Raw genomic sequence first — 17,024 nt, 5'->3', positions numbered from 1 at the left:
AAATGATGGGAAGCCCATGCAAACTATCTTCACCTGGAGCAGGGTTTCTCGACCAGGGTTCCATGGAACCCTACAGTTTCACAAGAGGTCACTAGGAGTTCCCTGGGAGATCACAATTTACTTTAAAAATTATTTCAAATTCAAAACTTCACATAAAAGAGTTAAGTTCCATTCTTTATTTTTTGAGAACACTGTTAATGCATATATATAGGCCTACCCATGAAACAAATATAATTTTGTAACTTCTGACCTATATTTGAGCCTGAATGTGCAGGGATTCCCCAAGGCCTGAAAAATATTTCAGCAGTTCCTCCGGGGTCAAAAGGTTGAGAAAGGCTGACCTGGAGAAATGGGCCATAAACCTAACTATTAATAATACTTAATTTACCAGTCTACTTCTTAAGTCACCACCATCTCAACTTTGAGCATATTGAGATGTAACAGCCAATGTTTACTGTTATGTCACATAAAGTCTAAAAATAAATAGGGCAGTTTAGTACAGAAAGCCAGTGCTAGAACTTGAAAAAATAAACTCATTCAAATAAAGCAGCAAATGTTTAAAGATTAATTTATCTGTTCCTAACATAGTTCTTGTAATAAAAAGTAGGCCAAGTTAATGATGCTCCTTCTCAGCCTTAACTATCTGCCTTTTACTGTCAACATGAAAGCTCTTTAGTACGTTCCTAAAATTCTTGTTAGAGCGTAAGAGGGAACATAATCAACTTTATATTTTTCAGCTAAGAATAAGAAAATAGAACATAATCCTGTATATCAGCTAACACCTACAAATAAAATTTTTTTCCAAAATTAGGCAGTGAGAAAAATACCGATTTCAGGTACATTTGCACCTTCTCTGCTATACTGACTTAACTCATTGAGCCACTTTGTAAGCATGAACAGACCTTCCATCTCCCACTAAGGTGGTTAATTGTAGTGATCTTGTATGTTTTATTAGAAGCATTATCATTCCACCTTGGCTGTTTGAGAACTTCTGGTATAGCTAACTGACTATACTAGAATTTGTCCTTACTGTTACTTATCTTATTTGGGCCAATTTCTTGCATGTTGTAGTAGGCCCCCACCCCCCAAAAATCTTGACAAGTATTAAGCCACTGAAACACATCTGCAGTTGCATAATACAACAGGTGCACAGCTTCCAGAGGTCCATGTGGTCCCCCAATACTTCATGTGTAGTCTTTGGCATTCCTCCAGAAGTCGCTACTGAATTGTAAGTTGTAATGCTATAGAAAAGAGAAATTGTTAAATACATGAAATGTATTTATATTAACTTTAGTTAATGTAATATTAGTACAATTTAAGTTTTAAAAAAGGTGGGTTTTATCCTGGTCCCAACCACTTCGGGGAGTGTTATCCACAGCAAGCCACTCAGAAACCAAGTGTGACCTCAAACTGAAAAGTACTATATGAAGGCCAGAGAAATACTTCAGATCTAGAACTGGTTGGCCCAGGGATTTTTATTTTTCATTTTATAGCTGCATTTCCAGAAAGCTGGATAAAATGTTCGACTTCACAGCTGCCAATACAGCAACAAGTACCCTGGAATCTTGCTAACCCTTTTTATATCTGAAAAAGGTAGCTAAAACTGAGGTAGATAAATGATGGAATTAAAAATCAATGTGTCTCTTTCTGCATCATACATCTTGCTATGCCTCTGACCACATCAAACACTTAAGGTTTCACAGTATAAGTTCCCTTAATAAGCTGGAATTATATTTACATTCCAGTCAATTGGCTAGATTTTCAGATCCACCTATGTACGTGGAAAGGATGAGCTAAGCCTGCCTTCCTTTGTTCCTAAGAGATCATCAGTGCTGAGGAACTGTAGCTCATTTGTTGTAAAGTTTTGCATGCAAAAGTCCCATATTCAATACTTGGCACCTCCAAATAAGAAAATCTTGCTTAAAATTCTAAAAAGCTGGTGCTGCTAAACATCAACAAGTTTGGGCTAGATGTGCAAACAACTCAGCGTTTCTCAACCTTGGCAACTTAAAGATGTGTGGACTTCAGCTCTCAGAATTCCCCAGCCATGTGAGGTAGGTGAATTATTTATGTACTGTATCTTTATCCTTGCAGTTAGTCCCGTCATTTCCTTTCAAAACATGAGCAAAATAGAAGAGCAATGTTATTTCAAAATCAGTTTTCTGTTAAGGTTTATCACGTTCTCCACAAAGTTATTTTTTTCTATGAAATCTCCAGCAATGATGTTAATGCAGTCTTTTTTTGATCCGGGGTGCTGTTTCTTTATCCATAAATTTAGGCATGGAAGAGCATTCAGAGCCATTTTTTTTAAAGAACTATGTATATTTTTCAAAATACACCCCAAATCTGCAGTAAGATTGATTCCTGCAACAAATAATCCATCTGGAAGGGGGGAAAAAAACAGGAATAAGAATTGCCATTTGATTCTTGTAACAATTACCAACTGTTTTCCAAAGAAGTGAATAGTCTCAACCATTTATTTTAATAGGAAGTAGCAAACTTTATTTGCAAACTAGGTGGATTACGAGCATCCCACAGATGGCTTACAACTAAGGGGCAGAAAAAATATATCTCTGCTACATCTCATTTGGATGGCTCCCAAATTCAGTCTAGTAATGTCTACCTGCATATCCCCAAACCAACCCAAATTAAAACAAGTGTTTTCAACGTTCTTGTTATTCAGTATATCAAATGTTGCTCTGATCATATTAAAGCTTTTTTAGATGCAAAATATTTCTACATCTATCCATCTGCAAAAGATGAGAACCACCCTTCTGGATAAAGTGAGAAATGTGAAGCCAAAGGATCCCTGTCACTTTTCCTGCCACCCTGTTGATCATCCAGCCAAAAAACATAAAGACTGCAGTGAAATCTCATCAAACTGGAGTAACATCTTTGGGAGGACAGGAACACCTGTGACCTCTGCCTTCATCCCAGCAATACAAATTCTGATCACTGGAGTTCCAGCAAAACCTTTTAACTGAAGATAGCTTTGCTGTAAGGAATCAAGTGGTTTTTGTCTCCATCACCACAAAGCTGGTTGCTGAGTTTCGATGGATATACAGTATGTGGGAATGTTCATGGAGGGGAATTCAGGAGCTGATTCAGGATATATACCATGTGTGCAGATGAAACAAATACCTGGACGACCATTTTGCTTCCTTTTTTCCAAATATTGAATAAGCCCTCGTGCTGTGGCCTTATTTCCCCACCAGTATGGAATTGCAGGCCACAATTCAAGATGTTGTACCACTTGCCCCACATCTTCATAGGACACAATAACTTGGTAGCTGCTGGACCACATATTCCTGAGGGTTGGGACCATCTGAAAGGGAGAGTAAGATAACACTCTGTATTCCTATTATTCAGATCAAAGAAAGCTGTGGGCCAGGTTCTTGACAACTCTCTGGAACATCAAACTCTATAGCCTGTGTCCTACATTTTATTTTTGTTTTGCTGTATTTTTAAATGAATGAAACAAGAAGGCGAAGTAATCAAGGATGCGAAGGTGGAATACAGTACTTGAAGATGTGACTGATGTTGAAAAACTTGCTATACAATATTCAAATAATTTACTAGGGTTATTCTATAAATTAGTGGTGAAATATAATTCAAAAAGTGAATGTCAGAGACTATGATTAAAAATATGAATAATCTAAATGGAGTGATCAACCTGCAACAATCATAATGTCAGAAGAAGAAAAATAATCGAATTTACAGATATTGCACTCAAAGAAAATTGGTATAAGATGTTCTGATATCAATGGTATATTACCCCCAATGTTGACTGCCAAAATAGACAATTTATTCTCTAAAAATTGTTGAAAATGTAATACTCAGGTTGGATCACTTTTTCATATGTGGTGGCAATGTTGTAAAACTCAACAGTTCTGGAAAATGATTTATACAGAATCAAACAAAAAAATTTTAAAGTGGATTTTTTTCTTTGAGCCTGCTATTTTTAATTAAATATTACTAGACCATATATTCCCATAAATTATACTGAATTGGCTTTGTACATGGTAACAACTGCTAGGACTCTCTATACTTCTCATTGGAAATTACAAGTAATTCCTTCCATAGAAGAATGGCAAGCTAAGTTATGTGAGTATGCTTTGATATCAAAATTATCTGATAAGATAATCACATCTTCATATCTGATAATCACATCTTCATATCTGATGCAATACAAAACAGATCTGATACAGATTTTAAGTCAATGTGGAAACCATTTTTGGATTATAATCTTATAAACAGGCTCACACTACATTTGAAGCTTGAGTTTTAATGTAATATAAATTTAATTATATTAAATTTCCTATCTTACAATTTGAGGTATATTGATTACAGTTGTTAATTATTGCATAATATAAACTGGTTTAAGTATTAGCTTATTTAACTATTGACATAAAATTTCAAATTGATACATTATATTCCAATATACAGATTTATATTAACATTTTGAAACATTTTAGCTATTTTTATAATGTTTGTAAATCTCCTTTCATCAATTTTCTATTCTGTTTGTTCTTGTTTTCTTTGCATTTGTAAAATTAATAATAAATTATGAATGTATATATACTCATACACACACACCTGTTTGCAATATAAAAGAAGGGATGTGAAAACCCCTTCTATTTGATGGTTGCATTACTTTATAGAAATCTTTAGGCAAAGGGACCTATGTATTTGAAAACTATACTCACACATATATATCATATATATTCTGTCCAATATAGCCACATTTTCATACATAAGATGCATGGATATACAAACAACCAGTCATGGGCCGCTATTTTGGCACTTAATGCCTATAGAGCAGAGGAGACATTGAAGGAGAAGAGTCATCCTATTATCTCCATCTTTTCCACCAGTATCACTGAACAGAAGTTTTTTTTAAAGTTTCTTCTTCCAGATTAGTATTAATTGACAATTCACTCTTTAGTCCTTGTCTCCTCCTCTATCTTTTTAGCATTTCAGGAAACACAACCAGACATCTTGCGATTCCTCAGTTTTATGGATCAGCATCTCATGTACTTACTTACTTGTTGCTTGCTTACTTACTTTATGTCCTGTCTTTCATTCATGAGTTCATAGCATTTCTCCTTCCTCCTACTTTTCTTCACAACAGTTCTGCAAAGTAGGTTGTACTGAGAGAAAGTGACTGACCTAAGTCACTCAGTGAACTTCAGTGGTTGAGGGTGGACCAGAACCTGGATCTGCCTGGTCCTAGTCCAACTTAACCACTATACTACAATTTCTGGAAGCTCCTTTTCCTTTTCCTCCCCCTTATAAAAGGATTATGCATTTAATGTTACTGAAATTGTTCTCATTTACCAGCTTGTGAACAAGAGTAATTTGAAAACAAAGGACAGCACTGTTTGGTCTACCTCCACACAATAATAAAATTACAGCAAAATACTTTATCTGCATAGCCTTGGACTACAGCTGCAATGAACTCTGTCAGACAAGGTCTATGGAGGCAATTCAATATTACCCAGGAATCTGTTTGGAATTTTGCCAATTACAGCAATATTCAGATTTGTATATGATCAATCCACATTCCTCTAATGCAACTTCCAGACCATACTGTACCAAAGTGAATTAGGGCTTTCATAATCTCAAAATCTCAAAACTAAGTTTTCCAAGCAACTCACATTTCTAGGACACAGTCTGTAACTGAAGATCTTCTTTATGCAGGAGACCAAATGACAGTGATGATTTTCATCCAAGCCATCAAAATTTCTGAAAGCTAGTATGACTACCTCCCAAGGATGGTTTCTCAACCATTGTAAAATATCCCACAGAACAACCTATAAAAATCAATGTAAGACTGGTAAAATGCAGTGTGAAACATGGCTTTATGCTATGAGGAAAATGACTCAATCTATAATTGGCCAGTTTCTCAACAATACTGTATCATACTATCAGACCAGGAAATGTTCATTATACAGGATGTTCCATATGAACTGGAAACTTGCTATTTGCATATTCTTTCCTGTTTGATGTATATGAACTTGTTACAGGTGGTGATCATCTATCAAGACATACAAAATCCAACTAAATATTACCATAACTATAAAATATTATCTACATTGTGATTCCTAGAAATCTTAGCTTTAATTTTCATGTTTTATAAGTATTTGTAGTCCAACAAATCTGAAAATTACTAGGTTGAAAAAGGCTATCCTTTTTGAAAAACACTACCCAGAGACATGAACAATACTACTCCTTTCTCCAGAACCATTAGAAAGAGTGCTGTTTCATTACAGCCCAGATCCTAAGCAGATATCTGAAACTCTGCAGCATACTTGTGCACAGAACACTTATCTCAATGATTTGGGAGTCACAACCTTGACTGGACCCTCAAAATTAGTTGTCAAGTGTGCTACAAAATTCATGTAGTTATCAAAATCTGGGCCAGCTTGAATCAGAAGAGAGGGTGCCCACTTCATGGCTCCCTAAATCATTAGGCTAATTCTATGCAGATCACTGGAAAAGTCTTCTGGCCTCAGGGAGATGTATAGTTCACATTGGACATGGAAGGCAATATATTGGCTTAGATTTCCAGCATATTTGTTTGGCAGGAAAGGGGGTGCTTCCTGTTGGATGACTTCCATATTTACTGCAGAAGTTGTATCAGTAGCATTGGCAAGTTGGCCTGACACCCCACTGAGAGGGGCTTACTTGGGATGGTTGATTTGGGCTAGTTGGTTCATTATTTAGGCTGGTCCATCTGGGTAGCCATTTCAGTCTGACATTGAAGCAAGTAACTGGCCATTTGTGGAATTAGCAGAGAGCAAGTAACCAAAATATTAATCCTTGATCTCTAGGCAACAGCAGCAACAGGGTAGGACTGGCAATCGAGCTGTCAGACTCTTGACTTTTCATGACTAAACTCCCCTCCTAGACTAGCCTTAGCAGAAGTCTCACAGGCAGTGTTTGGCTAGATAAGAATACTTAATGCAAAGAAGAATGAAACCAAAGTGTGAATGCATAACTGCTGCTCATAAATGCAGTGGTTTAGACCCAAGCCTTTTTCATCCCATGAATTAATGGACTCTTTGCATAACACCTGGTGAAGTTGAGCAGTTGTTGAGCATTTGCATAATTTCCAACTCTGCTCTGAGAACCAGTAGCTCTTGGTGTACTTTTCACATTACTTTTGATTTAATTTGGATAACTTTGAAACTGTGGTTGGGGTTGGAACCAATTAAGGGCAACATAAATCTTCCTTCCCTGAAGATAGGCCTTCATAAGTGCAGACATTTCAGACAAAACATTTGGGAGGGAGTGTTAAATGAGTGTTAACCCTCCTTTGCAAATCTGCATTTCAATGTCAATAAAGTCAAAAGCCATTTTTCCATTAAATTGTTCATAGTAGCATAGCAAGAAAATATTTGATTAAGTAAGGCTGTTTATAATCCATTTAGATAATGCTTTAGTGAATAATGCTGATACATATATATAGTATTCCAGCCTAAGAATGCCAAAATCCATTAAAAAATAAATTTGAAGGCATTGCTACAAATTGTTTGGACCAGAAAGTACATAGAGGGATGACCAAATGAATTTTGCTAAACTTAGTCATGTAATTCAGAACAGCTGATTTTTTTTTACTAAGAACTGTATGCTATAATTGTTGTTCAGCGCACTGTGGAATCTTAATAATTTTCCAACACAGCAAAATGTGTAACTGAATGTCACATGGAGCTGCTGTGGCATGCCTGAGTCAATATGATCATTTCTGAATCTTTACTAAGCACAAGTTTTGGACTTGATTCAAACAACAGTTATCAGCAAACTCATATCTTGAGAACTGGCCACTTCATGACTTAATACACTGGGTTTTATCCAGACCAAGTTACTTTAATATATATTCTATTAAAATCAATGGGGCAAATTAGTTATGGGTTGATTTACATTCATTTTAAAGAAGCTGAGTGAAGTATTGATCCTAACCTAGGAAACTTCTAAACCTCATCACCAAAAACCCTGTTCAATTCAACTGCATCTTTAAAATTACCATATCCATGCATAAGGTAATAATCACAAGGGCTCCAGTTCATAAGTTACACTTGCTTAATTTTCATATAGAAACCATCAGACATGTCCACCAATTTTAAAGGGAGTAAGCATAGCTAACTTTTCTGGTCTCATCTATTCATATCTAACTCTCTAACCTCAATATTATTGGCCACCTAAGTTTTGCTATGAGTGCCCATTAACTTCAGTTTAGCCAACATTATATAACTTACCATTTTTTTAGTTGTTCAGTGACTTGGTACCTATCTCATGCCTTCAGAGGGTATCATGAGTGGAACAATACAGATAACTCTTCCTGTCATAGATGAATGGCAACCAAATATACATGTTTTGAAGCAAATAATCTAGCAAGCCAACCTCACTTTGGGACCAGTGGGAGACTGCTGCTACTTGAGGTACATAGCAGAGCACTGGCCAGTGACTTGCTTCATTGTCAGACTGAAATGGCTAACCAGATGGACCAGCCTAAATAATGAAACAACCAAATCTGACGTACCTTTATGTAAGCAAGTTAAGTTGGCATCTTCCTGCACCATTTAAGATAATGCTGTGATAAAATCTGCCATCCAATTTTCCAAAAGGTTTTCTTTCTTCACAAGGTGATCTCTATTTGTATATCTCAGTTTTGGGATACTTTAAATTTTATTTTGTATTTCTTTTGGTGGAGTGTTTGAGCTGACTTTACTGCTGCCAGATGGGATGGAGCAGTATTCAGGACACAGCCTGTAAGCTCTAAAAGAACTGCAGGAAATTCCTGCTCCCAACATCATATAGGCACCAAAAACTTTATATTGGTTCACAAATTAAAAACAATTCTAAAAATTCTAAAAATCTAAAAATAAATCTAAAAATGCCTAACACAACCAAATGGGACAAAAAATTAGTAAACATTTGAGTTTCTAGAGTTCTTCAAAAGATATGATTCGACCATGAGGTCATGAAGTTCAAAGTCAGTCTCAAAATGGAGATTCTGGATCGAATGCAGTAGCTCATGGTAGGTGTTATCCATATGAGGGATCAATATCTAGCTTTTAGGGACAAAGGAAATGGTTATTTCCCAAGTTCTGAAAACATAAAAGCCATTAGCCTCCACTCTGCCAGAAGCATCTTACTGCCAAAAAGCTGGGTTTCCTCACCTCTGCACAGAAAGCCAGTTCATAACCCTTATTTCTTAAATAGTGTATTTTATTTAAAACAATTATTTCCATATAATTCAGTTAAGAAACTGTACCTCTACTTCCACTGTTGTATATAACATATGAACAAAGTACAGTTTCATGGAAGGATCATCAGGTTTGTGAGCAATTCTAAAATCGAAATACCTAATTCCAGCATCCAGTTGTTCCAACACAGTCAGATCCTGAAAAGTTTTTAAAAAAAACCACAAAGGTTTCCAAAATGTTTGCAAAAAAGATATATTTAATTATGTTTCAATGGTATACATTTCATATGTTTTAAACAGTTTCAGGAAAACCATGGTCTCGGATTGCACTCTACAAGCCTTTGGTAAAACCCATAAGGTTTCTAACACAAAATATAAACCTCTTTCATCCAAAGGTTTTGTTCCTCCTTATGAAACCTGTATCATGCTATGTATTGCAGAAACAAAAAGTGAATAAGCATATTTAATATTGGAAAAAAGACTTCCAAAAGGAAAAAGTGGGAAGTCTGAGAAATGTTTACCTGTGTTATTGACCATCTCAAAATAATAGGGTGCACTATGCAATGCATATGTTCATCCATAAACTGCAACAATTTGGATCCATTTACACTGACTTTTGACTCCTTATCCAGACAATATGTCATTGCATCATGACTACCTATATAGGAATAAAGACAAAGTCAACCTAATTCTAAATTAGGATAATGTCAGCTTTTTCAAATCTTTCCACTGCACCAAACTTCACCTCTAACATTCTTCTTACTTTAAGATAATTCTCAGTGAACTATCAGGGATTATTTAAGTAATAAAACTCACCTGAGAGCAAAGGCATATGATAAGGAAATCATCAAGAAAGGATGTCTTCTTTAGTAAATGGTAGGTGACAAAGTAAGGTAAAGCACATTTCTCTTCAGTAAAAGGGCCACCTAAGAATGCCTGGATGGATCAGATGTACCTCTAGCACCAATCATCTTTTGGGATTTCTATGATGCAGGGATTTGTTCAATATGATCTTCCTGGGTACTTCCTTAATGTATTACTTGAAGTATCATCCCAATGGGTGTTATTTTTATCACATCTTAATTTAGGGATTGATGCTTGTAGGTTAGTTGGGGTAGCCCTCAGAGCAACTTCTATTCCAGAGGGTTTAAATTCCTCAACGAAAGCTATCTTGGGAAGTTTTATGCACTTCTTTAAATCAGGCCTTATGGAGGTTGGGAAACTGAACTGAAAAAATCATTCCACCTGATTCTCAGACTCACTGGATGGGTTGCCACTATAGGATGAGCAAGGAAAAGAAAGAATCCTTGTGTGACCTTGGTGATTTATTTTTTTCTCAAGGGGTGGTTTAAAACTTTGATTTCACTAACATCTTTGTATTTTAGATAAATTTTAACAAGCTGCACAGAACATAATAGAATGTTTCTAGATCTAGACTAAAGCCATAAAGTTAACACAGATGTATCTGTGACACTGGGCAAATCCAACCCCCTATATTTCTACACTTTTTGAACAGATGTGTTGCAAAGATATCAAGAAGTTGAAAAGGTAACACTAAACATAATACCCTCTTTATTTAAACAATACTTTCCAATTATCCAATATTTTGTTTCAAAACAATGCATTACTTACCTGGTAATGACAGATTAGAGAGAGGCACAGCCCAGAGACTTTCTGGTAAATCAGACATCCACTGATCAGCTTCACTGCCCAAATTAATGGATTTCTTTTTTGGATATTCCTTCCTTTTTCCCATTTTGAATAATGTCCTAGAAAAAGATCTAAACAAAGAATAGGTCAATGTTCCTCAACCTTGGCAACTTTAAGATTTGTGGACTTCAACTGGCTGGGGAATTCTGGCAGTTGAAGTCTACACATCTTAAAGTTGCCACGATTGAGAAACTCTGGAATAGGTGTTAATGCAGTTCTGCAGATGCAAATATAATTCACCCAGTGTCCTCCCATGCCTCTCACCCTGATGATGTTCTGAAAGTCTTTCAAAATCCAGCTGTTCTTTCTCCCAGACCCTGAGGTGAAGTAGCTGCCGATCTCCTGTAAGGTGTTTTTCTTGTTATGTGTGACTTTCTCTTCTGGATGTGCATAATCTATTTCTCGGGTTTTTGTTTCTTGCTTTTCAAGAAACAAAGTGTAAGCTACTCAGAGCAATTTGGAGTTGGGTGGAATTTGGAGTTGGGTGGAAGTACTTAAAAGATACTGGACAATAACTGCTGACTTGGCAGCTGATTTATATAACTCTCAGTCTGGTGCCTTCCCAAAAATATTAGATGTATAACCCCCAGATTCCCCACTCTTTACAGAATTCTGGCTCAAAATCTGTGATGTCCATGCTGTGTGTGTGGAAGTGGGGTTTAAAACATGTAAGGCGGCAGGTGGAGCCTCATGATCCAAGCCTTCCCTATTTTGTTACATGTGTAATGCAGGTTCAAAAGGGGCGGAACTTGGATTGTGATGCCACACTTACCATCTTGCAGATTTTGACACACATGCGCGCATGCACACACACTCACGGATGCTGTTCCTCAGATTTTCTGAGAGCTGCATCACAAAAAGTAGAGGGGGTTGCCCTGGGAGTTGTGATAAGGACAGGAATAATATCATCAGCCCAAGTCATTGTCTCTTTTCTATGAGTCATACAAATGGGGACATAACCTTCAGTGACAATCCAATAGATCAGGATAGCTGAAGCCACATATCAGGATCAGTATTTGTATTGCTGACCCCAAAGCCACTTCATACTATTAAGCTATTCATCTAAAACTGAGCTATAGCTAACAAGATTCAGACAATCGTTTTCAATTGATCTCCTCCCACAAACCCCAATAACCTGAAGCAGGGTTTTTCAGACTGTGGGTTTCTGAGAACTAATGGGAGTTCTATGAATTACTAAGGGCCTTCCCCCCCAAACAAAGTTAACTTAAGCACAGCCAATTTTCTATCGCTAGAGCTTGGCTTCTTAATCAGGAGTACCAGGTTTGTTTGTTCTTTAAACTAACAGGTTCCATGGCTTGAACATACTACCAAGGACTAAAGAATAACCCAAATTAAATAGACTTTCATATATGTCACAAAGCTCTGTACACATACTATTTCTATGTAATAATTGTTAATTTCATATTCTCTATGTTTTTTACTTTATTCTAGTCTAAGACCAAAATAAAAACATTGTACAGTATTGTGTATTCTCACTGGGGCACAAAAAACAAATACTACAAATCCCAATATAATTATGTATCTGTAAATAGGGAAAGATTGATTAGAAGGCATGTTATTGTTGGCTGCAGTTTAATTTGTGTTATGCACTTTGTACTACGAGCTCACTTTACTCTGGCCACATACTACATATTTTATGGCTTTGCCAGCAGAACCTAGGAGATGTAAACAGATGCAACCTGGTTATCTGATGTAGGTCTTTGCTCCATTGACCTCTTCAGCCTCGCTTATTGCTTCTTAAGTGGAACATTTTCCTCCCACGCATAAGCTGGCAATCAAAAACGCAGCTGTTGCAGGAGTGTGTCCCTGCTCAGGTATAAACTCAGAACAGCCTTCCTTAGCGTGAAACTATCACAACATGCCACATTCCTGTTGCCACATACCCTCTCATGCCTTCAGCTGGTTGGAGATTAAGGAGAAGTCTAGCAGGTTTGGGCACTAAAGGTTGTTCCAGATGAAACTTATGAGCCAAAGAAACAGCTCTACTGTAGGCAAACTCTCTTCCCCACACACCCAAGTTAAAGCAGTAAGAATGTTCTTAATTTGATTAACATCCATATGACCACATGCAATCATTTTGATCTAGAAACAATTATCATTACTAAAAAGCCATTTTTTCTGGAAGTACATCTCTTCTGGATCTGGCTTTGAACATGTAAAAAGAAGAAATGCTCTGTATTCAAGAACACCCTCATGCACACAGTATGTCAGTCATCACAGGTGGCCCAGTGTTTGGACCTGTCAGCTGTAAAAATGATATATATTTTTAATGAAAAAGTTGAATCCAAACAATTTCTACACCAGTTTTCACAATCTGGTGGCTCCCAGATGTGATGAACAACAGCTCCCATCATCGCCACCATCAAGATCTTATGCTTTTCTAGCAAAGAGCTAACAGTCACATTCCCAAACTGGCAGAAACTTACACTAGCTAAAATAGTCAGAATTGGAAAAACATATTTATTTTTTATCTGTACATTCAGGACACTGTTTATATTGCAACCTGCAGCATTAGTGAAAGCTTTAAGTCCCATTTATTGGGTGTCATATTCCTGATCAGAAATGTACTGCTGCTATTTCACAGCACAGATATAAAGGTACAATCACATTTAAGGGAACCTCTAATCTTGTCTTTAGATTCTCAAATCCGTCTAACAAACCAATCCAAGAGAAGAAAAAGATCTACTGTGAAAAGTCTATCATTTCTCAAACCTGACTCTCTCCAGTAAGTATATCAGATGGTTTTCTGGTTACTGACTGTGCAAGATTTTCTCTCCTGTCTCCCAGTGATATCAGTATGATCATTCTGGTGAAAGGCGAAAGGTCCCCTGTGCAAGCACCGAGTCATGTCTGACCGTTTGGGGGGACGCCACTTTTGCAAAGTTTTCTTGGAAGACTATAGAGCGGGGTGGTTTGCCATTGCCTTCCCCAGTCGTCACCTTTCCCAGCAAGCAAGCTGGGCACTCATTTTACTGACCTCGGAAGGGTGGAAGGCTGAGTCGACCTGAGCCGGCTACCCGAGAGAGAATCCAGCTTCCGCTGGGATCGAACTCGGGTCGTGGGGAGAGTTTCGGTCGCAATACTGCTGCCTACTGCTCTGTGCCACATGAGACTGATCATTCTAGGTTAGCATAAATAGAGGCCTGTCAAGACAGCCTTACATACCCCTAACATCCACTCCTACTCTGTTTGGACCCTTACCAGCTATTTTCCTATATCTATAAGGCAGAGAGAGATGTACTGTAGATCTCTAGAGAAGAAAAAATGCCTACTAGTGGAGATGCTTTTCCACCCCATACTAAACCTCTCAACCAGCACCCTTCGAAGGTGGGTTTCAGGATTTCCAATGAAACAGTTCAAGGAGTCCTCTTCTCTGAAATGAGAAATTCTCTTATGTCCAGGATGTTTGTATGTATTGGCCATACAGCCATGATTTTTAACAGATGTTTAGTTGGTGGTCTCCCACCCAACTGTTAGCCAGGTCCAAGGTCAGCTGGGTGGTGTCACATGGCAGGACAAAGCTATAGGCCTTAAGACTGGATTCATACACTGAACCATAATAAACCACTATAATTTTTTAACCAGTTTCAATAAATTACAATGACTAAGTTCACATAACACATTAGGTTAAAATCAAATATACCATGTTAGGGCTTAGCAAAGTTTGGGAACCAGATCAAAATCAAATTAACTTTTTTATTCTCAGAAACCACCCAAAGAACATGATGCTGCTTCTAATCACTAACTGGAATCAGGGGCACTTCCAAGTGGCCTTTTATTGTGCAGTTACCCTAACAAATCAGTGGAATTTTCTGAGCATCTCAGAATGTCTGCCCATTCAAGCTCTTTTTCCCCCCAGAAAAGTTTGTTAAGAAGCGGGAAATGGAAAGCTATACAGTAGAATCACTATATCACTAGAAGTATCCAAACATAAGTGCTAAATTGCAAAGAAAGTATTAGGCAATATATTCTGATTCTTGTTATTATACATTATTATTATTATTATTATTATTATTATTATTATTAATCTTGCGTATTAATGCTTCAATCCCAGAATGAAATATCATAGGAATACAGAGTCCGATTTTCCCTGGTAGTTAACTGTGAAAAATATATGTATATTTAAGTTGCAAACCTATTCACACAGTTCATAAAACACAATAATGACTTACTTTCGAGTAATCAGGGATAGGATCAGCAACGCTTCTCATTTATCTTATCATTATTAAAACAAAAGAAAAAAACCCACTCCGTTACCTACTGAGAATGAATAAGCTACCGGACTACTCCGTTGCAGGGAACGGACTGAAGGGTTTCAAAACCTGCTTCTTTCAAAACAGATCCCACGATGCCCTCAGGGCTCCGGAGTCCGCTGATCTGCGTTTTCCTCCCCAGGACAAGCGCAGTGTTTTGGGGGGTTTCTTACTCACTGTTTTAATCAGCATCTGAGCAATATTTGCAAAGAGAGAGAGGGCGACCCGGCGGGATTCGCACTCCCTCCACACAGGTCGGCTGAGGTCTCAAGCCCCACTGGCGACACCGCCTCCCGGATCTGAAAACAAGCATATTTTTGCATACCAGTCGCGCGATTGGTCCGCCCCGACTGCGCTCCTCCTCCTCCTCCTGCCTCGAAGAAGGCGGGAAGAGCCGGTCGAAGCAGAGGAGTAAAAGCGGGACGAGAATTGGGAGTCGTTGGAATACCGGGTCTAAATAAATGGGGAATGTACAAAGACTGACGAGTCGGGATGCACGTCTGCGCTGCAAAAACGCAGGCTGGGAATGTCCCGGGCTGATTTCCGAATAAAATGGCTTACGAAGACCCGATTCAGGATGAGTTACGGGTTGATTCAGTTCCTGTTGCTGTCTCATAAACACACCCATCTGAAAGATCGTCTATGAAAAGTACAGAAAGCTATTCAGGTCAGAAAAATTAAATAGGGGTACTTCATAGAGCGGTTACTGCCGAAGCTTCAGACAAGACGTGTGCAGTGTATGGATTGCCAGAGGCTGTTCGCAAGGTAAACTCCAATTTACCCCGTTTTCTGGACGCACGTGAGACAGGAATCCAGAAGGAAATTACCTGGCGGCGATTGCACAACATTCTAAGATAATAGTGGCTTTGTGGCTGAGTGGTTTGTGCAAACACAGGATCTACATCCCTTATCAACGTTTTATTTCGGGGGTGGTGAGAACGGATTGATTTCCATCAAGTGAGAAATGTCTGGCTTTATATAGCCATACTCTTTCTGAGTATGGCTATATAAATCTTTATGAAAGTTTGTTAAGGTTTGGCAGCTGTGAAGGGGAAAGATTCTTGGGCATGGGTCCTGCTTCTGAGTCCTTTCTTCAGTGGAGAAGTGTATTGGCTTGGAAGTCATTTGGACATCATCTAGTCCGACTTCACTGGACAACCTGAAAGACCGGGTAATGGAGAAGATCCATTTTCCATGGCTGGCTGGGGAATTCTGGGAGTTGAAGTCCACACATCTTAAAGTTGCCAAGGTTGAGAAACAGTGGTCTATGTGGTTGTTAAGACTCAACAACAACTTGATGGAACAAGATTGATTTTTTAAAATGAGTGTGCCTTACTCTGGCAGTATCTATGCAGTGAACACAAATCGTCTGTCCCTTCCTCTGGAAAACCAACCAACTTGACTGATTAGAAAAGCTATTCGGGGGCAGAGCTGGTCAGTACTTGGATAAAAGATGACCAGGAAATACCTGTCATGTGGACTAAGCTGAAAAAAAACAAACCCTCCAGAATAATATATTCCTGTATTGTTGCCAAGAATACTGCATGGATGTTTCCATTAAGTCACCAGAGTTCAGCGTGACTCAAAGAAGATTTTTTTTTCTGTCTTACTTTAGAAGGGGGTTGGGGGGGGAGTGTGGTATCTGGAAAAAAAGCTAGTCCCTTGGAATGATCTCTGAAAGAAATGACATGAATCTGTAGACAATAAAGGAAATGAATGCCTATGTAAATCTCCATTTGTTTCCAACCACAGCCAACCAGATGCCTCTGGAAGCTGATGGACAGAGTTCGAGGTGATGAAGATCTTCCTCCAGTGCCATCCAGAGATTCTTG

The 17,024-nt window shown here is 38.0% G+C and overlaps 1 protein-coding gene across 2 annotated transcripts; it reads right to left on the bottom strand.

The window, feature by feature from the left end:
* Window positions 1-357: 357 nt before the first annotated feature.
* Window positions 358-15,393, bottom strand: PLCXD1 (phosphatidylinositol specific phospholipase C X domain containing 1). 2 transcript variants are annotated; one of them, XR_010068060.1, is made up of 7 exons: window positions 10,841-15,393; window positions 9,730-9,866; window positions 9,278-9,406; window positions 5,658-5,813; window positions 3,142-3,325; window positions 1,999-2,382; window positions 358-1,241 (listed from the first exon to the last, which is right to left on the bottom strand). XR_010068060.1 is itself a non-coding variant. In XM_063305032.1 (6 exons), the coding sequence occupies exons 1-6, from the start codon at window positions 10,962-10,964 to the stop codon at window positions 2,144-2,146; spliced, it is 969 nt and encodes a 322-aa protein (XP_063161102.1). In that variant the 5' UTR covers window positions 10,965-15,393; the 3' UTR covers window positions 358-2,143. The 2 variants fall into 2 exon arrangements, 1 of the variants encoding a protein (XP_063161102.1); XM_063305032.1 differs by having other exon boundaries at window positions 358-2,382.
* Window positions 15,394-17,024: the final 1,631 nt, after the last annotated feature.

This window comes from Candoia aspera, chromosome 5 (assembly GCF_035149785.1).
Source record: "Candoia aspera isolate rCanAsp1 chromosome 5, rCanAsp1.hap2, whole genome shotgun sequence".
In the NCBI taxonomy this organism is placed as follows: domain Eukaryota; kingdom Metazoa; phylum Chordata; class Lepidosauria; order Squamata; family Boidae; genus Candoia; species Candoia aspera.
This window is presented reverse-complemented; position numbering and strand designations above follow the sequence as displayed.

What these genes read in the sequence shown, in the direction of transcription:
- PLCXD1 (XM_063305032.1), bottom strand. Translation starts at nt 10,964, where the DNA reads ATGGGAAAAAGGAAGGAATATCCAAAAAAGAAATCCATTAATTTGGGC. An exon ending in ACAGACTGTGTCCTAGAAAT is followed by an intron (nt 3,326 to 5,657) that starts GTGAGTTGCTTG and finishes TCTCCCTTTCAG; the next exon opens with ATGGTCCCAACCCTCAGGAA. An exon ending in GAAGCAAAATGGTCGTCCAG is followed by an intron (nt 2,383 to 3,141) that starts GTATTTGTTTCA and finishes CCCCCCTTCCAG; the next exon opens with ATGGATTATTTGTTGCAGGA.